A 23576-nucleotide genomic window follows, 5' to 3' on the forward strand; every position below is an offset into this window, starting at 1 on the left:
TCCATAAACTGTATGGGTTGTCTGTAATTGAGCTGCAACCAGAAGGCGGTAAGCATTGTTTGACTTTGCTTGAGTAAAATCTTTCCAATAATTTAATGTTCCTATTTCAGATATACTCCCAAACCAGAAATAGAAATTCTTAAACACTGACTAGATTTGCAAAGACAGAAACTCGGTGTAATGGGCAAGTCAACCATCTTTATTTTTCACTCTTTCCTTGATTTGTTAGGCCTCGGAGTTTTGATGTGAACATGTAAAGGGCATAGGTTTGTAAACAATAAATCCCTTTTAAGTGATGACTGCAATGCTTGTACATGAAGACCATTGTCATAATTCCCTAGGGCACATTTTACTAGTAGAGGTGTTCTTGTTCATTTCATTAGACCAGGTGAGATGTATGACATATATCTATAAGATTCATCAAGTTCTCTCTCTCCCTCCCCCACTTTGGGGACACACTAGAAATAAGGCACTGAGGAGATTAACACTAATTAAAATAAAGCTTGATGTATTAGGCTAATATATGGTGTTCCGGCATAACCCAGAACTTCAAGTTAGACCCAAAACTTAAACTACATAAAACCAATGTAATATTGCAGACATCAAGGAGCCAACTGAGTGAAGGCACAGCACTCAATAACAGCACTTAATAACAATGTAGGCCTCTAGCTGATACTTAATTTTAAATGTTCTGTGCCATCTTGAAATGTAGAAGTATCAATAAACATAGCATAATGCATTACAATATGACAAGAAATGACATTTTACAAAGTGCTGTTGTCACTAATGGTGGTACATCATACACTCCCAAGGAAAAGCATGTTTGTTAAGTAGTTTTTGGGTGAATGCTTATCAAACCTATTCTATTTCAGTTGGCTCCTTGTTTTCATTTTCGCTCTCTAGGAACTGCAATTCTGTACTCAAGTCAGACAAGTTTGTTTTTGCAGGCAGAGTTTCCCACTAGTGAGGCATCTTTTATGAAACATAAGGAAAACCAAATGTTTATTAAAAGCCCCCAAATGAGGCACCAAAATCCATATTTAGGGTGTGATAGTGCCAGTACGAGACTCCTCTACGTTGAGGCAGTAAGTCCTGGTTTGGGGGCAATAATAGTGGTGGATGTGTGACACAATGGGGTCCTACCTCAGGATTTTCATGGATTATCTTGAACGTGACCGAAGTCAATTGGGACACTCATTGTCCAGCCACACTGGAAGACAGGCAGGAAGCACTGGATGTACTATAATTAGGCTGCAAATTTATTCACCTAAACTACCTGGGAATACATGGCAATAAATTGTACAGTGCAGGTCATAATTATTTCCTTAATCATTTCCACCTATTTGGGAAGCTGCCACCAGCCCTCCCCTTTCTAACCCGGTCCCAGACAGTTGCTCTTTAAATCCATTTTATCCAATAACCACATCCCTTCTGTAATGAGTACCTGCACTGGGTATCTGCCACATGTTTTTATTTCCTAAGATGCTATGTTTTAACCTAACCTCCCAGCCCACTCCATGAGGTCCCTCAATCACTGTCAGAAAGAGGAAAAAAAACACCTCACCTTGGCCAATCTGGTGGTGAAAGAAAATTCTTTCTCAGCCCCCAAAGAAAAAGGGTGACTAGCATAATGCCCACAGCAGATCATGGAAAAAAGAGGTTCTACTCCAATACCATGGATGGAAATATGGGTGTTACCAGCCCAATCCCAGTGAGAGAGGTTTTCACCAGCACTGCCTCGGATATAAATACCCCTTCCCTCCCAGTCACCTGGAAGGACAGTTTCCACACACTCACACCTGGTCCAGCCATTTCCTGTTCCTCCTTGCCACCATCCAGGGAAAACTTCCCCTCTGCCATCAGTCGCAGATTGAGATATTTTAGAGGTAACAGCCCCTTTTCTCCTGGCCATTTGGACAAAGCACCCACTGCATATCTTTGTGGTGAGCACTGTTCATCTGAGAAGGAGAATTCTCTCTTGTCAAATGTGCCAGAATGTCAAGGTTCAAATACTGATGCCACAGAGAACTGGCTAGTTCAAACAGTGGGACTGAAAAAGAGCTACCAAGCCATAGGACTTTCCCAACGTAAACATTACCTAATCAGGTGATTTGAGGAGATAGCTAAAGTGATGATGGGTTGAAAGCAAGCTCACTTGGAGAAAGGAGAGGGTGTCTTGTTTTGGCCCTCGTGAAATTTCAAGAGACAGATGACAAAAGTATGTGTCAATTTTTTTGTGAAAAAAATTTCTTGTCAAATTAACAGAATTATCTGTTTTTAAAATCAAAGATAATCTGATTTTTCAGTAACTTCATTGAGTTTTTTAGTGACTAAATGTAAGCAAATACAATACTAAATGTATTACAGGTTATATATGATTTTCTGATATGAATAATTGTAACAGAGAAGAAATGGATTCATGGTTAGCAATAATAGTCGCCTACCAACAAATCTAAAATATAGACATATGGCATATTGCAGATCCTAGTATTGACTAAATGTTGTTATTCAATCCTTACTTCAAAGGTTATATCCTGGATCATTTCCAGCCCAGAAAGAATATTTCAGTTTCTATTGACCTGGGCTGGATTTGAGCTAGTTACCTAGAGGTAAAAAGCTCTGTATCCCATTACCACTCCTCTAAGATACCAAATCCATCAGACAGAGGCTTTTATTAAGTTCAGACTCAAGTTTAGAACTGGTTGGAACATTTTCTGTTTTGTCAGAGCCAAAGTGTTTTGTGGAGATACATTGATTTTGATTGTTTTCTTCTGAAAGGAGTTTTTTTGAGAGAGAGAGAGAGAGAGAGAGAGAGAGAGAGACTCATACTTTATAGCCTAGTGGTAAGGGCAGTGGCCTGTGGGATGCCCAGGGTCACGTCCTTACTGTGCCTGATTCAGAATAATCTGGGATAAAAGACTCTGCTCTGAATCAGGCAGTGCAGGGACTTGATCTGGGTCTCCCATGTCCCTGGCCATTTGCTGTAAGTACTCGGGCTGATGTATGCTTCCCTCCCCGCTTCTCAAATCAAAGGGCTCAGGTTTCAGTCTGGAAACAGACATTTTGACACAGTTCCATTTTCATGGATACATTGAAAAGCATATGTTTTCTTTCGAATGCATAATGAAACCAGTTTTTTGAAACCTCAAAAGTTGTTGCAAAATCTAATTATCATCCTCTGGACCATCCCATTCAGAATTTCTTTCTGTGCCTGCTATACAAGTGAAGCCAATCTCCAAGAAACACTTAGCAAAAACTCAGTTTAACAGATCTAAAACAAAGCAACAACTGTTTGTCTAATATCTCTCTTGCTATAGAGGTGCTGGTTGCAACTCCACAGTTAAAGTTGTGTTTCATTTTGCACTTGAATCAGGGGTTCAACATCTTTGTTATGTATGAAGAATGCAGCGCATCTTCCCCAAACTTACGGAATAAATTTTCAGAGAATTTACAAGGCAAAATGTTAGTTTTGAGTTAAAGAAAAAAGTTAAAAATGGGTTCCTTTCAGAAATTTAGCATCTATCAGCCTTTTCCTGTCTCAAGTGTTCTTAATAATGGAGTAATGTCCTCCTGAATCTTTCCATTTAGGTAACATGAATTGACTTCAAGCAGGAACATGTCAACCAGCTCTTTCAACTCTTAAATGAAGCCATTGTGACATCAGAGTTAACTCAATCAATCACCACCATTCTTCTATAGCTAATTTGCATCCAACAAATCCATTGGTTGTAATGGGTGAGTGGTATGAGGGAAGAGACTAGACACAAGTGTCCAGAGTTTTTACTGGTAGAGTACTTAGCCCAACTCTTTAAAGGGTGCCTGGCCCAGGGCCGGCTCCAGGCACCAGGCAACCAAGCTGGTGCTTGGGGCGGCACCTGGAGGGGGGCGGCGCGGCGCTCGGGCCGCCGGGACAGCGGGGCCACAGCCGGGCTCGCCGCCCTCCCTCCGGCGCTCTGGCCGCCCTCCCCCCCGCGCCCTCCCCCCGGCGGCCGGGGGGAGAGCGGCGAGCCCCTCCCGGGGCTCGCCGCCCTGCGCTCTGGCCGCCGGGGGGAGAGCCGAGCCGCAGCCGGGGCTCGCCGCCCTGCCCCCGGCGCTCTGGCCGCCGGGGGGGGAGAGCCGAGCCCCCGCCGGGGCTCGCCGCCCTCCTCCCAGGGCTCCGGCCGCCCTCCTCTCCGGCGCCCTCCCCCCGGCCGCCCGGGGGAGAGCGGAGCCCCCGCCGGGGCTCGCCGCCCTCCCCCCCCGGCGCCCTGCCCCCGGCCGCCGGGGGGAGAGCGGAGCCCCCGCCGGGGCTCGCCACCCTTGCCCCGGGGCTCCAGCCGCCCTCCCCCCGGCGGGAGAGCGGAGCCCCCGCCGGGGCTCACCGCCCTCCCCCCCCGCGCCCTGCCCCCGGCCGCCGGGGGGAGAGCGGAGCCCCCGCCGGGGCTCACCGCCCTCCCCCCCGCGCCCTGCCCCCGGCCGCCGGGGGGAGAGCCACCCTCGCCCCGGGGCTCCAGCCGCCCCCCCCCGGCTCCGCCCCCCCCCTGTGGGGGGGGGGGGGGGCGGCCGGAGGCTTTTTTGCCTGGGGCAGCAAAAAAGCCAGAGCCGGCCCTGGCCTGGCCTTAGTATTTGTGCTTTAAAGTCTCCCTATGGCACTGCTATCTCAGAGAGGCGGCAGCATAGAGGGAGCAGTTAAAATACAGACATTGGAACTCAGAGACTGGGCTCCTCAATTGCAGTCTCACCAACACAGCTCTCTAAACCAGTAAATCCATTTGCAAACCAGGCCCAGATACCTTGACTGCTTTGTGCAATTCCAGGGATGTAAAGAAGCTGGAAACACCTTAACTGGCCAGTGTGCTCTGGGTGTTTTGCACTACGCTGGTGTACTGTTGAATCTGCTCTTATCCATTATTATTTTTTAATTAAGGTTGCTGTAACATATCTTCAAATCCTTAGAAATATTGCAAGGTACCATTCTCTTTGGGACCCTTGTTTAGTGTTCATATATGAAACTTTTAATAATATTTTAAAAACATTATTAAGGCAAATCACAATAAAACTTTAACATACTACATAGTACATTCCTGATTACTCATTCAGGATGAGGTTAATATTGAGAGAATCTGACTAAAGATTCTGGCTTGCTGACTGGAGAAGCCTCCTTTGAGTATGCTGAAAAGGGTGACCAAATTTCTAAATACCTGTCCTCTTTTGGGAGCTTCTCTTGTGTACGTACTTGGTGTGAAAGCTTTTCCATTACAGGGATGCTCCATATATTACTATATCACAATTCTACAGGAGGGATAGTCTAATTTTTCGAATAATGTGTAATACAAAGTCCAGCTTCTAACAATAACAAAGAAATGTGAGAAAACAAAACCGTCCAAAACAAAAAAAAGTCATTAAAATAGATTTAAGTTTGAGAGTCAGTATCAGTAAGAAACATGTTAGTGTATAGAAGTACATGGTTAAAGCACCCAAACTACCATAACTCTGCCTGGTATTGGCACCATGCAGGAGAAAATACGGAGAAAAATACCTGATGTCTTTAAAAATCAGTTTAGTTTAATCTAATCTAGAACCAAAACACACTAAAATACATTAATCATAATCACATGATCACTCCAGGGCAGAATTTAGGTTGTTTGGGTGCCTCAATCATGTGTTTTCATACCTTCACATGATTTCCTTTAAGTTAAAAGTAAACTCTGAATTTCCTGTGTTTGTAATGTTTGGTTTGGGGATAAATAGAAACATCTAAGTAATATTGTTTTAGCTTTAAGATACAGATGCATTCAACCTTAATTCTGTTTTAACATCTTTTTGTTTTGGAATATAGAATATTAATTATAAACTGGACTAAGTTCAGATTAGAACAGTAAAAACTTCCAGGGGTGATGGGAGTAGCCTATAAGGCACTATTAAAAGAAGTTGTCTGGGAGGAGAGTGCAGCTAACTGACCGGTATAATCACCAAAGTTGAAGCAGAACTTGTGTCTTACGTTGGAGCGTTAGGATGAAATTGAGAGAAAACTGTGTTTGAATATTAGATAAAGCTTCTCTGAAAGTGAATATTAGTTTGGAGAATAGTCTCCTAAGGGAAGTGGAATCTCTTTTGCCTTTGATTTTAAAACTAGACTGACCAAAACATTAGAAAACTTCATAGTTGGAGGATCTATGAGGTCTTTCCCATCTCTGACTTCTTTGATTCTGTGATATAGAATTTAAGGGAGGATTTACAATTGAATTGCAAGACTGTATAGCTCTTAAATCTTTGTCCTCTATCTCAATAAAGAATTAGCAAAATGTAAATTTAAAAATATATTGTCAATAATTTGGCTAATAAAACAGGAACCTAACTGGAAGCTTTCAAAGTGAATATTTATCCCCCTTACAAATGTAATAGGACAGGGTAAGAATCTGTGCTTCTATAGCAAATCCAATTCATGCAATTATACATTAATTAGTTTGAGCCAATGCATTTTGATAGATGTGTTAACTGTGTTGGCTAGTGTATGGCAAATAAGGCATTCTCAAATGTTTGAGAGGTAAATATCTGCAAAGTTACCTCATTATCCCCCTTGAAACTCTCCTTTGCTGTGATGCCTATAAAAACATTATGATGATTACACTGCTGCTGAGCTGAGACCACTACCTATAGTGCTGGCCATTATTGTTGTCTTATTTCCTTGTACTTCCTTGTCTGTCTGTATCCGTCTGTTGTCTCTTGCTTTATTCTTTGGGTATGTCTGTAATCAGAGGGGTGACTGCAGCACATGTAGATATATGTGAGCTAGCTTTGGTCCAGCTAGCTGAAATAACAAGAGAAATGAAGCGGCGGCAGCATGGGGTAACCACTTGAGTACATATCCAGTGTCCCGAGAAGGCTTTTACACCCTGTTCTGCCCCCCCCCCCCCCAATGCTGCTGCAGCTTCATTGCCATTGTTATTCACACTAGCTTGATCAAAGCTAGTGTGGGTATGTCTACATGTGCTGCACTCATACCTCTGATTGCACTGTAGACATACTCTTAGACTGTAAGCTCTTTGGGGAAGGTACCAGCCTTTTGTTCTGTTTGTACAGTGCCTAGCGCAGTAGGGTTCTGGTCCATGACTAGGGCTCCTAGGCATTATGATAATATAAATAATAACACAAATATTATTGTTTTCTTCTAGCATTTTGCAGTGACTCTAGTAATCCCTCTTAAACCGGCAGTTTTCATAGTAACAGAGGTCAATAGTTTTGCATGCAATAGCTCTCAGTAACATGCACTGACTAATGCATATTTTTTTAATCATTAAGGAAGGACTATGACACTCAGACACAGTGCACCTATTGAATATGTGGGTTATGGCAAACAGTCTTTGATTTTTAGAACAAATGCATGTCTGATAGCTTCAAGGTTAATACTTTCAAAATGGAATATATAATCATTCCTTCATCTAGTGTGGAATTCACATCTCTGCAGAGGGCCAACACAAGGTGTATGCACCACTTTGATCCCTTGCATAATATAAGCATAATTTGGTTACTTTAAGTGGGGTTTAAACCTTGTTCTGGTCCTCTAAACAAGAGTTAATTTCACCTTCAGAATGAAGGATCAGTATTCCACTAGATGTGGAAAATCTGTAAGATATTCCTAATAGATGTCTAGAAGAAATATATACTACTATCATCATTTAGATTCTAAAGTAGTAGGCACCTAAAAACACCTCAATTGTAAATGTCAATCCAGCAATAAAAAAACATTCTCAACTCCTAGGGTTTATTTAAAATATTGCCATAAAATAGATTGATATTCAGGCCAACTACTACTACTGTGTAAGATTACTATTGGACCACTCAGATAAAGTGTTTTTTAGATAAAGTGTTTCTCAAATTGGAGTTAATTATAGATTAGATGAGGAAATTCATAAAAGGCTGTCCTTGTATAAAAAGTAATCAGAGTAAATAACCAAATCAGTGAATTGTAAATAAATGTCATGATTTCAGAAAATCCTGCAATGGATGCATTAAATGCCTGGTATGCGAGAGAGGGTGGGTAGATAGTGCCTGCTGCTTACATCCATCCATGTCCATCTTTCTTTCACCTGCATGTCATGATGCATGTCCTTATTTTACAGCTATTTAATGTCACCTTCATTTGTAGCAATAATTTCCTATCCTTAATCCTTGCTTTTTAAGTAGTGTCAGACATTTTTCTTGCTGTACAGATTTTGAGTTTAAACAGTTTCTGTCTTGTATAAGGGATATGTTCATATGTAAGAACTCAAACCTGCTTTATGGAAAATCATCATTGAGCTCCCTACTGATAACCTCCTTAGATTCATGTCCAGAGTAGATTCTGGTTATGAAATTTAGCTTTTCTGGTTGAGTTGCTCTATATATTGTCTACAGTTTATTCAGAAGCCCCTTAAAGTAACATCTAAACAGCCTGCAAGTCTGCCGTCCCAATGGATCTGATGAAGTGGGTTCTAGCCCACGAAAGCTTATGCCCAGATAAGTGTTAGTCTCTAAGGTGCCAGAAGGACTCCTCGTTTTTTTTGCTGATACAGACTAACACAGCTACCACTGAAACCCATAACCTCTTCATTTATTATCTTCCTAGTTGTGGAGTTGGCTGAAATAGGAAATAGCTCTAGTTGCGGGGCTATTTATTCTTTTCATACATAAATATAGTTTAAAAAAAGAAAAGCGTGCTCATATAAACACTGCACATAGTTTTTAAGTCTGCATTTTGCATATATGAGAAAATTTATTGGGACAACGTGTGTGGTGTTTCGTGTTAATCAGATACCTTATGTCTAATCTATGCTTTTTGTGCTTTGGGAAAATTCTCACCAGAATAATGACATACCAGTCTTTTATCTTAATAGGAAAAAAGGAAAAACAGCTTTCAGTGCTGCTGTAGAGTTTCTGACCATATAATTAAATGATTGAAAGCCATCACACATAAACTGGTCTTTAACACTAAACTGATGATTTAGTTATTTGCTGTTAAAATTAAAGGTGGTGCATTTATTAAAAATTTAACAGTACAGCAGGCAAGGAGTAGAGCTCCACCAGCTCTTCAGTCTGTTCTTTATGCACGATTTCATCATCTTTCGTAACCATTATTCTTCTGGGATTTTTGGATAGTTCTGACTTCCATATCATTTTCTCTCTTGTTGCTACTATGTGGGTTGAAATAAGTGTGAGGCCATGTTCACTGAGCCACATCACTGCTGCTCTCTCGACTTTACCATGCTGATAGGAAATGTCACACTGCTACATTATATAACTACAACTGGCCATTTTTTGTATGATGATTGCACTTCCATTTTTGATGAGACAATGGATGCTTAATTATGTACATTTTTAGATATGGTCAATCCATATAATATATATATATCATAAATCATGGTAATGAAATCACAGAACACAGTAAGATTGCATTAAAATTTAGAAACACTATTACATAATTTGCAGAAATGTTTTCAAAGGATTGAAAAATATTAATGATCTAATATGAAGTAGCAAGCCTGACTTTAAATAGAAATCTAACTGAAGAGATTGATTTAACTGTGTCAGTTGCGAGTCTGCCTAAATAACTACATTTGCTTGAACTATTGTTAGTGTTTTGCATCTTATTTTATTCTACCGAATGTTGTAATTTGAACATTAGAGAAGGTGATGCTGTTATCAGTTGGACAATAAAGTTGAGCTTATTTGATATTTAAACAGTTATGAAATAAATCAGCATTTCTACCCTAAATTCCACGGGCTGCTAATTACTTTTGTTGGCAAAATATAAAATACAGTATAGACAAAGTTGTTTACGCCTTTAAACTTTGAGCCCCCAATTTCAATTTAACATGCAGCCCAAAATAATGTGAGATTGCTTGTATGTGTTCAATATATAATAGGCAGTGGGCTGTACAATAGAATCTTCAATGAAAGGACAGCCCATCACAGTTCATTAATATTTCTGAAGGATGGTATTGGTGAGCCTGTTTTTAGATTACTCAGAACTTAAATAGTTGACAATGTTGACCTTTAAATATGCATCATTCAGTGTCAGATTTAATTCCTGTATGGCGGGAAATGATGTAGTTCACATTTCTGACAGCTATTATTTGAGGTTGTCTGCAAACTTAGGCAGACTTCACTGCATTGATTATATTTAGTTCACATTTTCAAGGGTATGGAGATTTACTGTTTTAAATTTAATCTGAGATTCTGGAGTATACGATGGGAGCTTATTTTTAAAAAAAGACAACCTATCGGGGTTTCCAACCAGCACAACTTGGCCCAATTCAAGCCCTAGTTTTAATGCTTTATATGTAGATCATTGCCATCACCAGATTGTTGTGGTATGATACTAATACTTCCCCCCCCAAAAGAGAAATAAGACTCCTCAAAACGAAAGCTAAATAACAGTACGTCAAAAATGTGTGCAATAATCATTTGTTCAACATGCAATGTGATATTAAAAGAAAATGCTTCTCTTTGTAATTTCTTCTTTTCAGCCTCTGACCTTAAAAACAATATTGGTTAATTAAAAAAAATTGTTTTGTTTATTTTTAACTTACGTAATTTGGCAGCTGCAAACAAACACTATTGCTCCAGGGACTTCCCATGATGTAATTATAAATACATAGGCAAGAACTTTTGATTTAGGTTTGGGTTCAGATCAAGCCCGTTGCAGCTCCCCTTCAGTGACCTGGCACTGATTGCTCTAAATGATCACACAGATACAGTGTGTCAGAACTATTTATAACAAGGAAAATAGGAACACATCTTACATGGTAACAGATCTGTATGCTTATCAGTTGGCATGTCTCTAACCAATTAGTGTGTGATATTCAGGATTCAGTTCATGGTCTTGTGTTTTCTGTGCTGAGTTAGAACAGTGGTGATCAGTTCCCAAAACAAGTGGTAGGAACTGCAAGTGCCTGATTCCCTGCAGATTTTTCAAAGTGAAAAAGTGGCTTGGAGGGATGTTAGCGTTTTCATGGAGGACGGAAGAGATTGATGGGGGGAGAGGGAAGAAAAGGGATTGCTTAATATTCCCTGTCCCCTGGGACATGCCCTCAGGTAAGGGCAAGGTTGAAGAATCTCCTTTTTATTAGCTATTTTTCTCTGTGCCACCTTTTAGTCTCCCAGTTATGGCCACTTGTCTCTTCCTCTCTCTTTCTTACAGTGCTCCATACCACAATCCCACACTGACCCCCTTGATCACCAGTTCACTATCACACTGCTGTCAATCCATCCAGCCACTGTGTCTCTCAACCCAACTCCCTTCTAAATTCTAAAATCCCCTTCCAAGCCCATGACGTTACCAGGCTCAGAACCTTTATCCTCCAGATATGGGGATTTTCTGAGTTGGGCTGCTGGGGGGAGAAGGAGAGGGAGAGGTTTTCTGTGTGGGGGGGTTCTATTGGTGGTGTAAGCCTAGGGAGAATCGGGGTGGGAGGGGTTATGAGCCAGAGCAGTAGGAGGGGTTTTAGAGCCAGAGAAGATATTGAGCTGTGGGGAAATTGGGTAGGAAGAGTGAGTTCTCTGCCAAGGCGTGTGTGTGTGTGTGTGTGTGTGTGTGAGAGAGAGAGAGAGAGAAAGAGAGAGAGAGTGTATAATATATAAAAATAAACTTTTCTCATTTTAAAGAGCACATGCCTCTTGCCCACAATGCACACTGGCATATGAAGTGACTAGTGAAAACCATATTTCAGTGGCTTAGAAAACTGATGACTAGCCCATTGTTACCAAATTATAGAAGATATTCATTCTTCTTTGTCACAGGGTTCCCAGAAAAAGTTTAGCGCCAGTACTTGATACCAATTGCTGTTGTGTACATATGAAACAGATGTTAGAACCTTGGATGCATAGTCCTAGGAGTCAGAGTTATGTTTTATGCAGAAAAAGGAGGAAATTTCGATATTCAGGTTTGAAGTTTGCCCATCTTCAAGGAAAGAGCTGGGCAGTGTTGTTAAAGCTGACTAGACTTTGAGAGGAAATAAAAGGAGGGTTTTACTTCAGTTTAGTGTTTCAAAAATTTAAAATCTTCCCGAAGACCAAAGAAGATAAAGTGCACCACCCTGGGTAGTGGATATAATAGAAGTGAGTCGGAACACTTAAAGGAGTCTCTTTAGCACTGTGCATAAATGCTGAAAAATCTTTAAACTCTTAAAGATTGGCAGTGTTTCTAAGTGCAGCGTTGGCTTTCAATCCAACAAATGAGATCAAATATTATATAAGGGAAATTCAGCTAGTCTATTAGTTCTAATAGGAAGATGATTATGAAACCAGCTCTGAGACGTTAACTGCTCTTTTTTCAATCCCTTATGATGTTCCCATTTCAAGATGGCTTTTAGGACTTCAATTGAACTGAATTTCCACAACAAGTTTTTTATGTTATGGTGGTAAGATTATTTCAGTTTAGATGGTTAGTCAATAATCTTGTGAGAATTGTAAACTATTATTTCTGAGGTATAAAGCAACAGCTTTATTAAGAGTGAGTATTACGTGTATTTTGACTGGTTACCTTTTTGCTGTGAGTACAAAACCCAGAGGCAGTTTATTATCCTTTTTTAAACTGTACAATGCCAAAAACTCCTGAAAGACCAGGGACATCTCCGTTAAAAGTTAAATCAATGAAGTTACTTTAGATCTACACCCGGGGTAACTGAGATCAGAATCTGTCCCAAGAAACAGAGAATACTGATGCTTATTCCTCAAACAAGCCATTGTAGAATAGGCAGGCCATTCATTTGGTTTTAAGCTGGATATTCCTCTTGTCCCCTGTCTGGTACTGATATAAAACCAGATGAGGTTTTCTCCAGTATCATGCATGAATAAGGCTAAATGTCTGTAATTGAGATCACGGAAGTCACGGATTCCGTGACTTCTGTAGCAGCCAGCAGCAGCAGTTTGGGTGTGTGGGAGGGGGCTCAGGGCTGGGGCAGGGACGTGGGGTGTGAGGCAGTGCTTATCTGGGGGAGGGGAGGCTCTCCGGCTCCCACTGACATGTCCCTGCAGCTCCTTGGCAGATGGGCCAGGAGGCTCCATGCGCTGCCCACACCTGCAGGCACTACCCCCACAGCTCCCATTGGCCAATGGGAGCTGCGGAGCCAGCGCATGTGGCGGGGGCAGCACACGGAGCCCCCCTGGCTGCCCCTCCACCTTGGAGCTGCAGGGACATGCCAGTTGCAGCCAGGTAGTGAGCCTGCCAGCCCCACCAACCTCCCTCCCCCAGCACCAGCAGAGGTCCCGGGCCATGCGCCATCACACACACCCGCCAGCATCAGCAGGGCTCCCGAGCTGTGCAGCCCTTTGGCCCAAGTTTTAGTTAGGTGTACATAGCAAAAGTCATGGACTGGTCATGGGCCATGAATTTTTGTTTACTGCCTGTGACTGGTCCATGACTTTTACAAAAAATACCCGTGACTAAAACGTAGCCTTATGCATGAAGGATGCCATTGGTTCATGTGTGCTCCATGTGTTGTTACCTGACACGCACTGTGCATGAGAGGTCATGCTGGGGGATGGGGCAGGGACAAGCAAGGGGTTGCCTTTATTCTGGAGATGCAGCACTGACACCTTCCTGTAGAAGTTTTTTTTTTTTTTTTTTTTTTTTTTTAAGGTACTTTAGCATGTGGGACTGACCCTTGTTATCTGTAATGGCACCTTGTTTTTCTTAGTTTTTTGTTGTTGTTTTTTTACCTAAAAAGAGAGAGCTGAAATTTTTCAAGGATGCTGATCAAATATGTGCACTTTGCTTACCTAGGGCTGTTCTGGACTTTTGGGTAAATAGGTACCTGAGCATTTTAATTTGCCTTCTCTTTATTGCAACTTCCACAAAACGAAAAATGTGCATTACGTAATTACATATCTGATAATCTATGGCTCCTTATTAGGTTGTTAATAAAATTAAGCTATAAAATTTTGGCCTTTAGAGAGTTATGCATGAGTAGAATTTGACTACTTTCACCCTATTTTCCACCCTGGCTGAAATGTCTTGTAAATAAGGTTTTAGAAAGGAAATGCTAATTCTTTTGTCATCTTTACTTTACTGAAATAAACGGGCACACCAGAGTATTTCTCTAAGACAAGTTGATCGCTTTGATTTTAAATCTAGTGTGTGACTATTTTATCTTTTTTTAGATGACTTCCATTGCAGAGAATTTTATAACACTAAACCAAATTATGCAGCAAGATGGAACATCTCCAGATTTGGCAATGCTATAGATTCATTCAGTTGTCTGAAATTGCTCTCCTTCTGTACAATATTGGGAATGAAAAAATAACACATCATCTGAACAGCATTGTTTCTCCCAAGTTATCTTTAAATTCTGTGCATTTAGATTTAAATAAAAAAATAAAAAATAAACCTGCATATCCTGGCCATTTTTCCTTGGCTCAGTACACAACATGTAGAATTTAAATTATTCTATAATTTGAAATGAAAGGATTTTTTTTTTTTAATATTTCTCTTCTGTTTGTCTTCCTGTTTTTTTCTATCACAAGTAGAGCTAACAGAAGCATTCATTATAGATAGAATATACCGGCAAAATTAGTTTATTGGAAACAATAATAAAAAAGTGGATACATTCCTAACCAGTATTATTCTAACTGAGTAGCTCAACCAGCTGTACATAAAAGCATTTGGTGATCCAACTGAAGACTTTGTAATATGCATGAACTCATAGAAATTTAAACTGGAAAGGCTTATGTCACCCTGCCATACTGCTACCAGTATAGGATTGGACCAGGCAAGCCATGAAAACCGAAGTTTAATAAGTACTATAGTGAATCTGGAAGCTTTTGTAACTCCCCAGTCTAACTAAAAGATGGAAGCATTTTTTAAGTCACCTTTAGAGAGTTTCATTTTTAGCTTTAACCCTTCCTTAGTAGCATATCTACCTAATCAGTTATTTAGCCTCTGCCTACTTCCGTATGTATACGAAATTGCCACTGAGGATACTCTCATTATTCAGTACATACAGGGATTGTATTTCCATCAACAGATTAATATATGATACTCTCAGGTGCCAGAAGCTGGTTAATGATCTCAGTGGGAGGTAGTATCTTTTGTAATGATATATAGTGCTGGTCCTTCAATAAGTGCTATATAAAAATTGTTAAAATTATAAGTTAAAAAAATAATGTTGTCTTGTGTGTTGATAGGGCACTATTGATAGCACTAATTATGAAATGTAAAGTGGTCTGATGTGATTAAAGATGATATGCTTTGCAGAATACGTAGCAGTTCATTTCTGTGAAGCTCTTAGAATAGGTATGTACAACATGCATCCTAACCCTGTCCTGTGTCAATGCTAGCTTTAGAAAAAAGCCTTTTTATGCAGCTGTACTTTGACCTAGAAACATTTTTTTGGGGGGGGGGGTAAGGTGAAAAATACTGTTTTTAATTGATCAGTACATTTTACAAGTGAATATCTAAACATGGAGTATTAATATTAACAAAATTACATAAAGGCTTAAATGAACTAACTGAAGGTATTATAGTACATATGGAATAATAAAGGTTACAAGAATTAGACAGACAGACATATTAGGTCACCTCGCCCATCTCCATTCCAGTGCAAGATTTTACCAAGCAATATATAAGCAAACATTCTTGTTAGTAGCCAAAATAGCTTGTAATGTGGTCTAGAGGTTGAGATCTAAAAGAATGGATTTGTATGCACAAATCATAATTAAAAGACTTTCTAGTATCTTTCATACAATGCAAAAGATCAACAGAGTATTTCCAGTTAATTATTCATAGATAGTCCCTTTGTTCCTTTTAATTTTGCTCTGAGTATTATAAACTGCAGATTTAAGCAGGAAATAAACTTACAGAGGGCACAGTTTGAAGTTATAACATCCAGCAGCTTCTGGTATGAACTGAGGAGAGCAATCTGCAAGGAGGCTAGTTTGGCATACAGATTTTGTGGTGAAACAGTATAGGAAAGGAAGTGCTACTGCCAACTCTCACCACCATATGCTTGTTTTAATATAGTATGCAGAGAGTGTGGAGACAGCAGCTGCTAAAGGGGAAAGTGGACACTTGCTAGCAGATTTTAAAATCTTTCTGCATAGTTCATTGTCTGGCTATACTGGATGAAGGACAGGAGACACTGGATGTGGTTTAATGAGGCCGCAGCTTTATTATTAAATGTGGGGGCATACCCAGCAGATAAGTGTACAGTGCAGGTACATCCATGATCATTTCAGTATCTACCTGGGGTGCTTCTGTCAGCCCCCTCCCCCTTTCTATTCTGATCCCCAGCCAACCTGCTGCTGGGACCTTACCATCCCCACCCCCTTGAATGAGGATTAAGGTGGGCTATAAAGGAGGGGGAGTGTTGGCTTCCTGCCATGCCAGTCATAGGAACCCCCCCTGTTTCCGCTGCTTTAACAAACACCTCCTTTAAATCCTTTACCAAACCATTTATCTGATCTCTGTATCCCTTCCTTACAGAGTACCGCACTGGACATCCACCCCACTCTTACATAATGAGTTGCGACATCATAGTCTAACTCCCATTCCATGCTCACCTTATCTAAGGGCCCTCCGAACTTGATGTGGGGAAGGCGAATCCCTCCCCCTACCCCCCGCTTTGGCCAATCTGGCAGTGAGGGATAAATTCTTTCCCAGCTGCCAGAAAAAGGAGTGGCTAGCACAGTGCCCACAGCAGATCCTGACCAAACCTGGTATTTCACCTCTTTCAAGGGTGGTTGCTGCTTCCCTTGGTCCAAGTGAAAGAGGGCTTCTCTTGCCTGACTTATACCTGTATCCTCTCCCCTCTCCTCCAGTCACCTGGGGGATGAGTCCGCGTTCATGCCTCTCTGCTCTTAAAGAGGTATACCCCTTACCCTGGAAACTCAAACAATGGCCCCTCCGCTTAAGGAGCGGTCATTTTCATGCTACCAGTAATATTTTTCTTGTTTACCTATTTACATTCAAAACAAGCTGTTAACTAAAATCAATCCTGATTTCAGATCCCAGCTAAGAAGTATCAGAGGGGTAGCCGTGTTAGTCTGAAGCTGTAAAAAGCGACAGAGGGTCCTGTGGCACCTTTAAGACTAACAGAAGTATTGGGAACATAAGCTTTCGTGGGTAAGAACCTCACTTCTTCAGATGCAAGAAGTGAGGTTCTTACCCACGAAAGCTTATGCTCCCAATACTTCTGTTAGTCTTAAAGGTGCCACAGGACCCTCTGTTGCTTTTTACAGCTAAGAAGTGTACTTTAAAGGGGAGTGAGAACTGGGAGGAGGGGGTGAGGAATGGAGAAAAACTTAATATAGACACTACATTTATTTATAGATGTTATAAAATGCAAATAGATGTTTGTTTTCTCAGTATCCATTTGCTAGCTGGTCATGGCACCAAAAACATGTACATGGTTGAAAAATAACCACTGTGTATGTAATCACTGGTTTCTGATGTTTGGTCACCACGGGCCCTATGCGGCTCACATTGACATCAGTGTTGAGACTCCTACTGGCTTCAGTGCAGGAGCAAGATCAAGCCACAAACAAGGACTGACCGTGGCAACAGAGTAAGAATCAGTCTGCCTTGATGTCTCTTGATGGAGAATAAAGCTGATTACCATGCTGGTTTGAGATACCAGTGGTCTCTATCTCTTTCCAAGAACTGTTTGCCAAGAATGTTAAATCTACCAACTTTTATTTATTAAAGCTATGTATTTTTAAAAATGAAGCAATTTTGTTTATGTTTTGCTTTTTTTCCTCTCCATTGTAAAATCCTCTTGGATGCTCAAAAATAATATTTCTTGTTTGACCAGTTGCGGTGTTTTCCAGCTAATGTATTCCTTTTTTCCCACCTGCCCTTCTAACTCTGGTTCATATTATTTGCATTACTGATAGTGTAACCACAGCTGAGGATGTGTTGTTGATTAATTTGAAGGCCTAGAGCTGTCTGTATGCATAATATGAGCAAAAATATTTGCAGGATCATGCATAAGTATTAACTGTTGGGTTTTCTTACTAGTAGATTTTTAAAAGTGATTTTTAGAATCCATAGGGGATTTTCAACAACATTATAATGATGTTACAGTAGAACAAATTGTGGGACTCTGATATTGTGCTTGACAATGTGTTAGCATTTTATGTTGATGCTGAATAAGGTAAAGGAAACAGTCAGATTAAGTGAGTTATGAAGCTTGCAGTCGACAGAAGGAATGCTGTTTTGCTCAGTTAGAAATTTTGTTTATTTTTGAAAAAAGAAATATCTTTGGGACAGAGATTTTTAGCCTAACGTTTTTTTACTTGGCCATAGATGCATTTCTTCCTAAAGCATATAAAGAAATACTCTTGGAGAAAGCTTTTCTGTAAAGGTCACTTATCTATTAGTCTGCTTTAGTCCTAGTCTAGTCTAACTTTATCTACTTGTCCTTGTCTTGTAAATCAATCATTACTGTTTTAAGTGATTCTCTGGGATAATTACATTAAAAAAATACTATGGCTACTCCTGGTGATTCCACTTGTATCATTACTGGATACAGGATTTCAAATCTAAAGTGGGGTGGTTGGTCTGAGATTTCAATTTCATCATTCACCATGATGCTCTTCAGCATACAGCTGTTTCCAAACAACAATGGTGTCAGAATCGATAACAAAGTAAAGTTTGGACATATTTCTGAATGCAGCAAAGCACTTAAGCAGACTTTTGATTCAGCAAAGCACTTAAGCAAACCATAAGTCTCATTGAAGACAATGACTTAAATTCTTTGCTGAATCAGGGCTTAAGTGTAAGTTTATTTCAAATATTGCAAAACATTGCAAATCAAAATTGTGAAAGGATTTCCCCCACTTCTAGTCCCTATGGATTTAATGCACCAACTTCAGTGATTTCATTGGAGTTTTGTCTGCTTATGCGAAGGCTGAATTTGACTTGATAGCTTTGCTGAGTGCAAGATGATTGAAGACCTCAATAGTCTTCAGCTAATAAACTTGACTACTAAAGTCTTTTGGAGCATTATTAATGACCTAACTGTTGGTTTTTTTAGCTTTATTACAGCTGATATTCCGTATTGTTTCTAATGTTTTCTTTTATTTTGTACTTCTTTTTTTTTACATTAGCAAGGGAGGATTAATATTTTCTAATAAAAATTTTTCTTCTAAGGGTAGTACCATTAAGAATGGCTAGAGTTGCTGGGTTAGTATAATTGTCATAACTTAACCCCCTTTTTTCCATATAAAGCATTTACAGTCTGAAGTAGCAGACTGAAATACTGTAGTAACTCATAGATATTTAGAAGTACTTAACTACTGATACAGACATTATGTTCATGGATCACTGGAAATACCATTGGTTATTTATTCTTCTGATTAGATATAGATTTATTTTTAAAAACAAATGAGGTTCAAAATTATAGTGGATGAATGTTACCTTAAAACATCCACCACACCATGAAAAACAGCAAAGCAACATGATTCAGAGCAATACAAAGGAAAAAAAGTGTTGTTCTGTTTGTGAACATATATTGACCCTGAGGAAAATGCATTTATTTTTAATTACACATACCATAACCATCATAAAATCTTGAATGGCCAGAGGGTACAAAGGTGGAAGAGAATTACACTGGTTATTTAAAAAGAAAAAGTTGCTCCATTATCAAATAGATTATTTTCAGTCTGTTGTAATTCTATAAAATTTCCACTGGCTCTTTAAAATTGGATGAGCTATGACTTTACTGTAAAGCTTTTAGATCTTAACTAGTAGCCTGGGGCCTCATTATTTATTGGGCTTGAAAAGTAGAGTATACTGTCAAAGGTGAGAAAACGAGGGGCTGAAATCTGATGCCTTCTTCCCTTCAGCCACCAGAAAAGGAAGGTGGCCTGCCTCGTCAGGTTGGCAACAAGACAGAATGTGGCCTATTGGGGTTTGTCCTGCAACTGAAGCAAGATTACCAGCCTGTTCGGAATCTAATCCCTGAGGAGAAACTCTACAAAGTATACACGTTTAACTCCGTGAGAAAGTCAATGAGCACTGTCGTTAAAATGCCAGATGGCAGTTTCCGAATGTACAGCAAAGGTGCTTCTGAAATTGTTCTGAAGAAGTAAGTGTACTGTGTCTCTTTGCCTTATTTATTGTGACTTGGAGTGATCCCACAGCACTAAAATATATGGGGATTTTGCCACTGACTTCAGTGAGAATAGGATCAAGCCCTTCTTGTCTTGGTTTGAAGTTGGAAACTAAATAATAGTTCCAGGTAATAGGTACTAACCTTATTGCAGGAATATAACATACATTTTAATGTGATTATTCTTTTATCCTTTTTTAAAGTAATCAGTCTTGCACAATTGTCTGGATGGACAATGTCGATGGTCATCTTTCCTGTCTTCTATTAGCTGCCAAGGGATACTGCAGTTGGCATTTCTCTGCTCTCTCGTCTCCTCCCTCCCCATTAGATTGTAAACAGATGCACTTTTGAAATGTGCTTTTATCATGTAGGGATATAAATCCAAATGTCCTCTTGTTAGCTGATATGAACATATACCACACATTTGGATTAGCAAGATTTTTTTCAATTTGTTTGTAACTTCTTCACTAATTATGGACCTAATGGAAATTACAGTCTAACTGAAATGTCAGATATCTGCCCAACAATTGTAAAAATCATAGGTACATTCTCTTACCTAACATTAGAATAATGAATCTGTTGATTTTGTTTGTGGAGTGCACTAGAAATTAAAACTAACAAAAAAAAAAAGTGTGGTGTTGAATGAAATGATCAGGTATAATGGAAACCAGAAACCAAACAAATGCAATTCACGTCCTTTTCTTACAGGTGTTCTAGAATCGTTAATGCAGCAGGTGAGATTCGTGTCTTCAGACCCCGTGACCGGGATGAGATGGTGAAGAAAGTGATTGAACCTATGGCCTGCGATGGACTGAGAACTATTTGCATCGCATACCGGGACTTCAGCAGCAACCCAGAACCAGACTGGGACAGTGAAAATGACATTTTAACTGACCTAACCTGCATTTGTGTAGTTGGTATTGAAGATCCAGTAAGGCCTGAGGTATGTCACAGAAGTTAAAGTGCCTACTATCTGATACTTAAGTGTCAATTAAAAGAACTGTATTGAAGTTGTTTATTTTTGTTTAATGTTCTAATTACCACTGTCAAATTGGATGACACAAAACTTAGGTGCAAACCCTATAACTGAGAAAAGGCCTTGATTGTTCAGTTGGCATTATTTAATTATAGCAAAAATAGGGTTTTATGATCTATTGCAAGAAAAAGGTGGCAAGATTTTCATTTTGTCTCAGTAGATACTTTAGAGGAAGTCAGATCAGAAAAGCTCCCCTGGTGAACTGTCATCTAGAAAATAAGGGAGAAACTTTGTGTTAGGTAATGTGTGAGGGTCCACTATTGAAGTTGTATGAGGAACAGAGATGGGTTCCCCTTGAGAAAATAAGTTGCAGGCATAAGTATGAATTGATATTTGCTTTCAACATAAAATAAATCTACTCTGGAGGAAGTTCTTTTTTCTGTAACAATAATTAACAGCCCTTTGTTACTTTGGCACATCAGTGACTGTACTACAGTTGCAAATGCTGGGTTGCCAGATGGCAAGTTGTTTTTAATATTATGTTTGGATGAAGACAACATTTGTCAAGTGTCTTTGCCAGGGAGAGGTTAGCAACTGAAGGGTTAAAAATCCAAACCAAAAATTCACAGATGTTATTCTGCCACCATATGTAAAAAGTCGGTTGCATGTGTGAAGTGTCTACAGAATTATACTTTGTCTTTGGCTGATTTTAGCCTTTATTTGAAAGCTTAAAAAGAAAATAACTTTTTATATAAAAATAATAGAACACAGTAAGAAATAGAGGCGCTCTGATGTCATGATAATGAGAATAGTGTTCACTCCCTTTATGACTACAATGTAGGGGATAGGTTAGGGGATCATTGGTTTGTATCTGATATATCTATATAATGCTTGATTATTAATCATTAAAACAAATGCGGGGAGGATTATTCCCATTTTACAGTTGAGGAAACAGTATAACACAGAGGATAAACCCAAGGTAAATTAGAAATGCTAAGAGTAGAAATAAGGAATTCCCAGCTCCAAGTCACATGCTCAGTCCATTAGATCACACTACTTCTGTGGTATAGAACTAATAAGTATAATTCACTTTGGGACCTGACCATCCTTTACAAAGAGAGTGGGATTTTGTGTTGAAGGCTGTGGCAGTCTGGTGGCAATCTCTCTCCTTCCTGTCCTTACATCCCATTTAATTTGCATGATAGATTTTTTTAGTAGATTTCTTAATCATTCTGTTTGAATCCTCCTTGCCTGGATATCAGGTTGGCCGCAACGTTGTACATGTTAGGAAATACTGTGTTGGTTTTTTTTTAATAGAACATCAAATGTACACATTAGGCTGCTCTGAAGGACTATGTGTGAGTCTTATGTTTCCCTGAAATCTGTATAAAGCCAGTATTTTATATTTCTGACTATAGTAAAGCTGTAGAAAAACCCACCTGTGTGATAAATTCCCTATTTCTGCAGTCATGTGATAAACTACTCACTCATGTGATAAAGAACATTTATTTTAACTATCATCACCTGAACTCTGGCCACTAATCCTTCTGTCCCCAAACCACACCTGAGATTCCAACTTAAAACAACTTTGATTTTAAAACCAAAACAAAACCTTCCTGTTGTGTCATAAAATGTGGATTAGGTAGAAGCAAGGAGTCAAAATGGCATTTCTGACAGTTTAATGGTTTTATTGGGCTTCGTTTGGGATGACCTGCATGACTCACTTATAGTTAATGCAGAAATCCTGAAAGTCATACATTTAAAACCTTTATACCATGGCTACTAACGTGTATTCTATTTATAATCTTGTGTTCTAATCACTTTAAAAGCTTATGAATCCCGGGGGGGGGGGAGGGGAGAGGGGGGAAACCACCTTATTTATGGAGTGCAAATAATGAAAATTATTCATATGCCCTACTTCAGATAATGGGATTCTGTGTTCTGGAAGATCAGCTTCTGCTTAGCTGAAATGTTAAATCCTGATATAGTTGTTGCATTGGGATTAGAACTTGCATATGTAGGTGCATTGATTGACCTTGCTTCTTGCATGTGCAGTATCATCTGTGCTTCAGTTCAACTGAAAAGTTTGTATTTAGATTATACAGATGTTTCTTAGTGGCTTTAAGCACAGGTTTATTTCCATGAAGAATATGCATGATTTCACTTTTGTTATAATTCTGTATATTCTGTTATTTTTACACTTGTAAAAATTGCTGTCTCTCTAGGGGTCCCAGCTTTCCCCTCACTATCTACTTCAATTTGTCTGCAACTAGACCAGTTCGTAAACTCTTAACTTATTTTGAGTCTATCAGCCCTTAAACCTCAGGGCTTACAGTCTCCTTTTGTCTCCTTGTTTTCAGCGGCAGCTTGGCATGGGGCTGTTGTCCTTCTGCTATCCCAGGCCTTGCCGCCGCCTCTTTCCTCTCTTGTCTTCCTCCTTTATAGCGGGGCTTGTTTTCTTTATTGGTCACAGCTGTGGGTGCATGTCTCCATGATTGGCACTCCTGGCAGCTGCTCAGAGGTGTGATCAG

At 39.7% G+C, this 23576-nt stretch overlaps 1 protein-coding gene across 7 annotated transcripts in view; it reads left to right on the plus strand.

Annotated features, from left to right (window-relative positions):
* Window positions 1-23576, plus strand: part of ATP2B2 (ATPase plasma membrane Ca2+ transporting 2) — a 327087-nt gene that overhangs the window by 215887 nt on the left and 87624 nt on the right. For all 7 annotated transcript variants that reach the window (XM_065408374.1, XM_065408373.1, XM_065408376.1 and 4 more), the window contains 2 exons: window positions 19804-20045; window positions 20778-21012. In XM_065408374.1, coding sequence (XP_065264446.1) covers window positions 19804-20045; window positions 20778-21012 — 477 coding nt within the window. The remainder of the gene's footprint in view (window positions 1-19803; window positions 20046-20777; window positions 21013-23576) is intronic.

Source organism: Emys orbicularis, chromosome 7 (genome assembly GCF_028017835.1).
Source record: "Emys orbicularis isolate rEmyOrb1 chromosome 7, rEmyOrb1.hap1, whole genome shotgun sequence".
Taxonomy (NCBI): Eukaryota; Metazoa; Chordata; order Testudines; family Emydidae; genus Emys; species Emys orbicularis.